Source organism: Cricetulus griseus, chromosome 4 (genome assembly GCF_003668045.3).
Source record: "Cricetulus griseus strain 17A/GY chromosome 4, alternate assembly CriGri-PICRH-1.0, whole genome shotgun sequence".
Lineage (NCBI taxonomy): Eukaryota > Metazoa > Chordata > Mammalia > Rodentia > Cricetidae > Cricetulus > Cricetulus griseus.
Window position 1 is genome coordinate 75,995,674 of NC_048597.1, and position 10,091 is coordinate 76,005,764.

Consider the following 10,091-nt stretch of genomic DNA (forward strand, 5'->3'; position numbering starts at 1 on the left):
CCTGGGACCTGCATGTGCAAAGTAATGACCCCTGTAAGTTGTCCTTTGACTTACACACACACATATGGACAATGCTCCCATAAGCAAGCAAACAAACAAAACAACTTTACCGGGCAGTGGTGGTACACGCCTTTAATTCCAACACTTGGGAGGCTGAGGCAGGAGGATCTCTGTGAGTTCAAAGCCAGCCTGGTCTACAGAGCTAGTTCTAGGACAGCTAGGACTGTTCCACAGAGAAACCCTGTTTTGGGGCGGGGGTGGGGGGAAATTTAAAAAGCAAGAAATAGGGACATAGGTCAGGTGGTAGAGTGTTTGCCTAGCATGCAGGGAGCCCTGGGTTCCATCCCTCAACACCACACATTAGGTGTAATGGTGCACACCTGTAATCCCAGCATTGCAGTCATGGAGACAGAAGGATCAGGAGTTCAAGGTCATTCTTGGCTATATAGGGAGTTTGAGGCTAGCCTGGAGACCATGTCTCAAAATACACAATACAAGAAGTCAAACCGGGCGTTGGTGGTGCATGCCTTTAATTCCAACACTTGGGAGGCAGAGGCAGGAGGATCTCTGTGAGTTCAAGGCCAGCCTGGTCTCCAGAGCTAGTGCCAGGATAAGGCTCCAAAGCTACACAGAGAAACCCTGTCTTGAAAATTCAAGCAAACAAACAAACAAAAAAGTCAAGTAAGTTTCTCACTTCCTACTCTGTATTCCAGTTTTGTTCAAAGAAAAGAACACAGACAAAGAGAAACAAGCTGGTGTTCGTCTGTGCACAGAAAGGGCTGACGTTTTGCTTTGGCATGGTTTCACTGATGGGTTCTGGTATGAAGACTCAGGTCTATGGCAGGCTGAGTCACTGTGGAAAGCTGTCCAGGGCTCTGTGGTGTGACAACCATACTGGGCAGGATATCACATTGGTGATCAGCCCTGAGAGGATCCTGTGACATACACAGATGGAAGAATAAGACCACTGTCTGAAGGGAAACCGAGGACAGCTGAGGAAGCATTTTGGGGTGTGCTGCAGGGCTGAGCCATGTCCTAAAGTCCCCATGGGGACTCCCTCCATCAGGTAGCACAGTCTCAGGTCTCCTGGCCCTGTGGGCCGAAGGGCTCAGCTCTGCTCCAGGCAGCTGGGGACGTGGCTCTGTGGTTTTCTTCTCATCATTTGTCCTTGGCCTCCGGCTTCTCATCCATCAAATCTCTAAAGCCCAGCTTTTCCAGTGGTTCTGGGGCCATCAGCTGCCTGGAAGAGAAAGATGCTCTCATGGGACCATGCTCTTATGTTTACTCACCTGCCCTGCCTTCCAGCACCCCCATTTTAAAACAGAAAACAGACAGAGAACAGTGTCCTCCCCACAGGGCAATGAGCCAAAAGGCCGTGTGAGCCCTGAGGTCCCTTCTAGCCACACAGCCAGTCCAACTTCACAAGGGCAGGGGCCGAGGATGTAGGCGGGGCCAGATAGTGCCACATGACCCAATGGGCATGAGCAGAGTCTGAGAGAACTGAGGCTAGGTAAGTGTCCCCTAGTTGAGGAGGATTAGGGGTGGGAAGAACAGGGCTGATCAGTGAGCTCCAGGCCAGCGAGACTCTGTCTCTCCAAAAGTGGGATGGCTGGCATGCTCACACACGCACAGCCAAAAGAATGCTTTCAATGTGCCTCTGCCTCCTAAGGGAACCCACCTAGAAAGACGTCCTTCGGATTTCCGAGGCAGAAGCCACTCAGATGAGCCCTGAGCTGTGCTGCTCTGGCACCCTCCTGGGGGCTCAGTCACTACTGCCTGTTCCAGCACTCATTCCAGGAACAGTGTGACATCGGTTTTTACATCCTATCGTCACCTTTGCCTCTCTGGAGTGGGAGGAAGGAGGGCTCTAAGGTCAAGACTGGGCTGCACAGGCCAGCCCCTGAGGTTACCCATGCCCATGAGGCCTAAAGAGAGATATTTTATTTACTTTATTTTTCAAGACAGGGTTTCTCTGTGAGGCTGTTCTGAAACTTGCTCTGTAGACCAGGCTGACCTTAAACTCACACAGATCCACCTGCCTCTTCTGCTCCCTAGTGCCATGATTAAAGGCATGTGCCATCACTGCCCGATGTTAATTTTATTTTCTAGTTGCATTTATTTAGGCGTGTGTGTGTGTGTGTGTGTGTGTGTGTGTGTGTGTGTGTGTGTGTGTGCGTGCGCGCGCGCCTGTTAAGGCAACAGTATTGCTTGCTTGCACTTGCCTAGCTCAGGCCCATATGTCATAAAAGTAGACAGGCAGGGGGGATACTGTGGGTAGAACCCACACACTCTGAAATGCATTACTACTGAGCCATACTCTAGTCCCTCACTGGGGGATTCTAGGCAGGTGCTCTACCACTGAGCCACACTCCAGCCCCTCACTGAGGGGTTCTAGACAGGTGCTTTACCAATGTGCTATAGCCTCAGCCCTATTTTTCTTATTATTTTGAGATAGGACCTCAATAAATTGCCCAGATGGTTCTTGAACTCATTCTGTAGCCCAGGCTAGCCTCAAATTCTACATCCTCCTGCCTCAGCCTCTCCTATGTTAAGGCCCCCATATTGCTCTCACTGCTGAATTTACCCAGCTTGTCTGTGGGAAGCTCTCCTTTTCCAGACACCAAGACACAGGGACTGAGCCTGGGGAAGGCTGGAACCTGCTCACATCCTTATCCTCAGGCTGGCATCACTCTGTCCCTCTTCTAAAGCTCAGCAGACCCAAGAGGAAATTCTTGGCCACCTTCTAAGGCTACAGGCAAGCATTCTGATGCTTAGTCACAGCTACGTGCCACCTGGAAGCAGCAAGATCAGGACAAACTCCAGCACTGTTTACGATGGCAGGACAAGGCTTTACAGTTACTTGTCCCCACTGCCTGGGCCAATCCTGCTCCCTCGCCACTGGAACCCCCACATACCTATACCTTAGGGTCTTGTCTGGGTTTTTCAAACAAAAAAAGCAGGCTTATGTGGACCATTGGCATCTCCCATCTTGGGAGACTGAGGTGCCTGAATTCCAGTGTGTGCAACCAAGACAGACCCCTCCCCTGTGTAATGATACACGACCTGCTTCTTCACGTTCACAGTTGGAATGGCTCCACAGATCCCTGTTTTTGTTGATTTAAAAGTAAACGTGGGGGAGCACAGGCGTCATCATCCATCACTGCTTAAGTCTCCTATTGTCTCCACTACATTCCAAACGGCTTTCAATGGAAGGGACTATGCAATGCATGTTCTTACGGGCTGAGACTGTGAAAGGCATGAAGAGCTGTCAGTTCAGTCAGCACTGCTGTGATGTATGACGGCTTAATGAGAGGGGCAAAGCTCTGAGGAATGGGGCTGTGCATAGGACTGCTACTCACAAAGAGGTTCTCAGGGCAGCTCAGCAGCCTAGGTGCCACCTCACCTGCTAAGCTGCGACTTCTTCCAACAAATATCAGCCACTCTGATGTGAACAGGGAGGTGGCTGAGTTGGTAAAATGGACCTGGGTTCTTTCCCCAGAAACATCATGAAGAAAGCTGGGTGTGCTAGTGTGTTTGCAATCCCAGCACTGGGAGGCAGAAATGGGAGGATCCCTTGGCTTGCCTGTGGCCAGCCTAGCCTAATCAGTGAACTCCAGGCCAGCGACAGACCTTGTCTCGAAAAATACAGTGGGAGCTGGAGAGAGAGCTGAACAGTTAAGAGTGCTTGCTGCTCTTTCAGAAGACCAGGGCTCAGCTCCCAGCACCCACATGGTGGCTGGAAACACACATGAACCCTAAGCCTGAACAAGGTGCAGCTCGCTGGGCATTTTGCAGAACAGGCTGTGAGAGCCGCAGGAAGCTGGGATCAGAACTCAGGTCAGAACTGTGACGATGTACTCGCCTTTGCATCCTGCACATTAAATACTCTTTAGATTCATTTCTGCACAAAGCGTTTTCAAAATTCTTGTCGCGGAGACACTTCATGAACTTTTCTTTAAAGCTTTTACATTCACCTAGAAAGAAAAGGAAGACAGTGTCCTGTTTGTAAACAGAAGGCCTGAACTGCTCATATGGTGGCCTTCAACCAAAAGTTGTTTCCTTCCTGGGGCTGTGGATGTGGCTCTGGGGTAGAGTGCATGCTTGGCATACAACCACTTGGGTTCAATCGCCATCCCTTCAAAACAAAAAACTAACAAGGGGGTGAAGAGATGGCTTACTGGTTATGAGCACAGACTGCTCTTGTAGAGGAACTGAGTTTGGTTCCCAGCACCCACATCAGGCAGCTAACAAATGCCTGTAGCACCAGCTCCAAGTTATCAAACACCCTCTTCTGGTCACTAAGGCAACCTGCACACATGTGGTGAGTACACTCAGATGCACACACATACACTCAAATGCGCAGACATGTACTCAGATGCACAGGCAAACACTCAGATACACACATACACTCAGATACACAGATATACAGTAAGGTGCACATACATATACTCAAGTGTACACACATACCCTCAGGTGCACAGACATACACTCAGATGAACACACATACACATAAAATTAAAAAATGTAAATAAATTTTTAAAACAGAAAATTTCCCAGTGAAATGTTGGTAAAGACATAATAATCTAAGGATAGTGAGATAGCTCAGTGGGCAAAGGTACTTGCTACTAAGACTGTCAACCTGAGTTTGATCTCCAAGACCCATGTGTTAGAGAGACCCCTCCCCTACTTCCACAAGTTGTCCTTTGACCACCTGTGTGCCACAGCACACCCTCAAACACACTAAATAAATATAATTTTAGAACACAATAATCTCTAAAGCTGTCCCTGGAACTGGAGTCTCCGCAGGAACTCACCCACTCTCAATCAACACTAACACACCACCATAAATGCCAGTGTCAGCAGCCTTTCTCAGGGTTGTTTTTGTTTGTTGTGGGAGGTGTGGGGTTTTTGTTTCTTTTTTTTTTCTTTTCTTTTTTCTTTTCTTTTTTTTTTTTTTTTTTTTTTTTTTTTTGTAGTGCTAAGGTCAGAACTTGGAGCCCCCTGTTCCTGTGCATGCTATCCTGCTTCATGAGAATATCACCAACACTCTCCTGGTTGTTTTTTTTTTTTCCCCTTCACATGTTTCAATTTTCCCAAAGGCACATTAACTAACTGTAGGCTTCAAAACTGTGAATGATAATCCTCTGGGCTGAAGGTACAGCTCAAAGGCAGAGTGCTTGCCCAGCATGTGCCAAGCCTGGGTTCCAGTACCAGTATTAAATACCAAAAAGCTTTTTGAAAATATTTCTTTGGGGGCTGGAGAGATGGCTCAGGGGTTAAGAGCACTGACTGTTCTTCCAGAGGTTCTGAGTTCAATTCCCAGCAACCACATGATGGCTCACAACCATCTGTAATGTGATCTGGTGCCCTCTTCTGGCACGATTTAAAAAAAAACAAACAAACAAAACAAAACAAAACAAAACAACAAAAACACACACAAAAAAACATTTCTTTGCCTAATGTTCTCTCAAGACCCAGAGCCTCGAGTTGGGGAGTAAGCGTGGCTCCTGGAGTTCCATCACCATCCTGGTAACCTTAGAGCCAAGTTTGAGCTCTCACTTGGAAGGACCATGCCATGGCAGGTGGCTCTCTGAAATAGCGATCCTCAAGACTCAGTTTCCCTGCCTGCACCCACACAGGGCTCTGAGCATGTCCAGCCCCAGTCTGTGAGGTGCCTGGAGCTCTAATTGCTCTGCACCCTTAGGTCCAGTACATCAGACTCTATACACCAGATCTAGCATCCCAGATCCTGGTACCCAAATCCAACACACCGACTCTGTCACCTAGGTGTGTCACCCTACATGTTGCCTCTCAGATCCAGCACCCTGGCTCTCAGTACCCCGTTTCCTGACGTCCACGTCTAACTCCTCATACACTGCATCTAAATCCAGCACCTCTGACTATCATCCCGAGCTAGTACCGCAGTCCTTGCCACCCAGACCCAGTACCCCTGAACCTGCCACCTATCACAGGGAAACAGCACTCCAGACTGTGCCACCCAGACTGAGCACCCCAGACCTTAAACCCAGATCCTGCACCCCTAACCCTGTCCCCCAATGCCAGCACTCCTGACCCCGCTATCTAGGACCAGTATCCCAGACCTTGCCACTCACATCCAATACCCCTGACTCTGTCACCGAGAAACAGCATTCCAGACCCTACCACTCAGAGTACCCCTAACCCTGCCACCCAATCCCGGGCTGCCGGCAGCCTGAGTCTCGCCTGGCCTCACCGAAGTGGTCCAGCGGGAAGCTTCCTTTATCTGGTGGCCGAGGCTGGAAGCTTTTGGTCCCGAAGTTCATTGCGGTCGACATGACGGCGGAATCGAGAGCAGTGAGCAGCGGCAACGCAGGGAGGATGGCCGAGCACCGAGCAGGCCCAGGAAGCTCCGAGCTAGTCGAGCGCTGGGCCTGCCCCGCCCAACCCGCCCCGCCCGTCTAGGCTCTGATTGGGCGTAATGGTGGCCGCAAGCAAGCACTTTCTAGTCCTCTTGTCAACAGAAGACCAGACATCTTTTGGTACCCATGACCAAACAAGATCAGAGAGCTGCAGCCCATTGTCCGAGGATGTCAGTTTATGTTCCGGGGTCTTCATCCCATCCAACTGTCTGTCAGGGACTGAGTTTCCCATATGCTCAGAGAGAGTCTAAGCGAAGCAAGAACACTGAAGGACACCGTTCCACAAACAGGGGTTTTACAGTCAGAAATTAAAGCAGGTGTAGTGCTTCACACCTGTAGTCCCAGCTGGGGAGGCTGAGGCAGGTTGATTGCCTGAGTTTTAGGCAAACTTGGGCTACTCAGCAAGACCCAGTTTCACGAAACAAAACTGCCCGAAAGGACATTTTTGTTTGTTTGTTTTGTTTTTTTGTTTTTGTTTTTGTTTTTTCGAGACAGAATTTCTCTGTGGCTTTGGAGGCTGTCCTGAAACTAGCTCTTGTAGACCAGGATGGTCTCGAACTCACAGAGATCCGCCTGTCTCTGCCTCCCGAGTGCTGGGATTAAAGGCGGCCACCACCACTCTCCAGACGGAAAGGAGATCTTCTATAGCTCAAGAGACTGGAATTCTGAGCCTAAGGTGTGGGCCATTAGCCCCGATGTTGTGGGCCGCTGTCCCTGCTGCCTGCTCCAGGGAGCCCAGGTTCCCCCCATCCCCTCCCCGGCCTCTGGAGTGTTCTGTCATCTTGGGTAATTCTGAATTACTAGAAACAATTTTCCTCCTGGGCCTCCACTTCTGGTGGCATTCTCCGCATGTATCTGTGTTCAAGCATTCCTTATAGGAAGACATTGCCACCTTGGGGTTGGGCCATCCTGGTGTTTTTTTTTTTTTCTTTATTTCTTTTCTTTTTGTTTCCTCTCATTTTGCTTTTTGACACAGGGTTTCTCTGCATAGCCTGACTGTCCTTGAACTCACTTGTAGACCAGCCTGATCTCCAACTCAGAGATTCACCTGCCTCGGCCTCCCAAGTGCTGGGATTAAAGGTGATGAACCATGCTCGGTTCATCAGAACAATTTCAACCTCAGCTGCTGACAACTGCCATGTCATTATTTCAGAAGAGGCCATCAGGTCCTAGGGCGTTGGGACTGTGCCACGTGGATTTGGAAGAAATATTCTATGGTGATGAGATGCAATCTACTGACCTGTTATGGCAGCAACACCTGTCCCCAGACCCCTGCTTTTCAACTGGGGGACAGAGAAGACTACTTGCTCCTTGCATCCCAACACTGGCTGTGATTGTGGGATGCTGCCCATCATTCCATCTCAGCCACAAATAGCTTCAGTGTTACACACCCATCCAGACCCTGGCAGTGAGCAGGATGAGTGTCAATGGGCTCATAACAGCTCCTTGGGGTCAGCTCTCCCTCTACAGTCCTGATGGATCCCAACATCACTAATACTCCCAGTGTTGGGTAGAAGGAAACAACTCCCACGGGCTGCAGAGAGGTGCTTGGCCAGCAGATCTTTAGCTCCCACCCTAGAGCCCACCCTCTTCCACCTTGCTGGACCCCCCTCCTCCCTAGCCATCCATTGGTCTCCTTGCTGGATCCCATGCTGGCTTCTTGTGTGGGAGGCTGGATTTAGCCTCTGGTGTCCAGACCTATAGACTGCCTTGCAGAGGGGTACCACCTCCCTGCCCAAACTTCCAGAAAGCCCATCCAATTCTAATTCAACTTACCTCTCAAGAAGGGACCTAGGGAGATGGCTTAGCAGGCAAGATCACTTGCTATACAAGCATGAGGACCTGAGTTCAAATCCCCAGTCTACTCCCCCCCTTGCAAAAGTCAGGCCGGGTGGTATGGGCCTAAAACCCCAGCACTGTAAGGGGTGGGGGCTTGCTGGCTGCCAGCCTAGCTCTGGGGTCAGCAAACACCCTGTCATAAGTGATAGAGCAGGACACCTGACATCCTCCTGGGGTTTCCACATGTGCATGGGGTACACACATGCACATATGTGTTCACATAACACACACACACACACACACACACACACACACACACACACACACACACACACACAGAGTGGGGGCAGGGAGACTCCAGAAGGAAAACTGTACTTTGTACTTGTCGTGTAAACAACTCTTTTTCCACCTCCATGCGTGGAACCAGGGGCCACACTGAGTTACTCATTAATTTTTTTTGAACTGTGAACAATGGTGGCTTTTATCTCAGCAAGCAGCACTTTCTGCTTCAAATAAAAGGACATCTCTATCCCTGAGGTGGCAGGACCTCTGTCAGGCAGCCCCGAAGAACCAAGAAAGCATCAGGGTTGGTGTCTGGGCCATGACAGCAAACTTTTAATCTGCCATTCCTAGGAAATAGTACTGCCTTTTGTGAGCTTCTTTGTTGTTGTTTGTAGCTCTGGATAGCCTCAAATTCACTGAGCTTTTCCTCTTAAGTGCTGGGTTCCTAAGTATTGTGACCAAAGGTGTGCACCACCACACCCAGCTGTGTGTGATGTGTGTGCGTGTGTTTGGATACACCTGTGTATACACATATAAGACCGGAGCAGGATGCCAAGCGTCTTCTTCCATATTGCTTTGAGGTGGGATTTCTCTCTGAATTGGAAAACTCACCATTTTTGGCAAAGCTGGTTGGCCAATAAGCTCTCAAGATCCATTTGTCTATGTCCCCCTCAGTCCTGGGGTTACTGGCATGCACAGCCATGCCTGGTTTTTTATGTGGATAGTAGCAATTCAAACTCAAGCCCTCATGATTGAGCAACAAGCACCCTTACTTACTAAGCCATCTCTCCATCTTTTGAGACAGTGTCTCTCACTGATCCTGGATCATCCTAATTCAGGAGACTAGCTAGCCAGTAAACTCCAAGGATCTTCTAGTCTGACTGGTCATCACTGGGGATACTCATGTCATAGGTTTTCTATAATCCGATAATAGATTTCTCTGCTGATGTAGTAAACCAGATCAAGCCGAATTAAAAAGGAAATGATTGGCCAGGCAGTGGTGGCACACGCCTTTTGTCCCAGCACTTGGGAGGCAGAGGCAGGCGAGACCAGCCTGGTCTGCAAGAGCTAGTTCCAGGACAGCCTCTAAAAGCCATAGAGAAACCCTGTCTCAAACAAAACAAAAAGTAAATGATAGGCTGGGTGGTGTTGGTGCACACCTTTCTTTTTTTTAAGATTTTATTTATTTATTATGTATACAACATTCTGCTTCCTTGTATATCTGCACACCAGAAGAGGGCACCAGATCTCATAATGGATGGTTGTGAGCCACCATGTGGTTGCTGGGAACCGAACTCAGGACCTCTGGAAGAGCAGCCAGTACTCTTAACCTCTGAGCCATCTCTCTAGCCCCGGTGCACACTTTTAATCCCAGCATTTAGTGAGTTTGAGGGCAGCCTGGTCTATAAAGTGAGTTCCAGGACAGCTGGGACTGTTACAACAGAGAAACTCTGTCTCAAAAACCAAAACAAAAAGTAAAAGACCAGGTATATTTGAGCAAAGCAACTCCCAGGGTGAGTCCTCCAGCCCCACAGAAGAGAAATCACATGGCTGATCCAAAGGAGGGGGCTTAAATATCCTGTAGGTGCCAGGCACTGAAACATCCTCCACAAGCGGGGTTTGTGCCCAATC

The 10,091-nt window shown here is 49.3% G+C and overlaps 1 protein-coding gene across 1 annotated transcript; it reads right to left on the reverse strand.

Moving 5' to 3' along the window:
• Positions 1 to 682: 682 nt before the first annotated feature.
• Positions 683 to 6,383, reverse strand: LOC100769017 (cytochrome c oxidase assembly protein COX19). The gene is made up of 3 exons (XM_027413470.2): positions 6,233 to 6,383; positions 3,863 to 3,974; positions 683 to 1,240 (listed from the first exon to the last, which is right to left on the reverse strand). Exons 1-3 carry the CDS (start codon positions 6,312 to 6,314, stop codon positions 1,159 to 1,161), a joined length of 276 nt encoding a protein of 91 aa, XP_027269271.1. The 5' UTR covers positions 6,315 to 6,383; the 3' UTR covers positions 683 to 1,158.
• Positions 6,384 to 10,091: the final 3,708 nt, after the last annotated feature.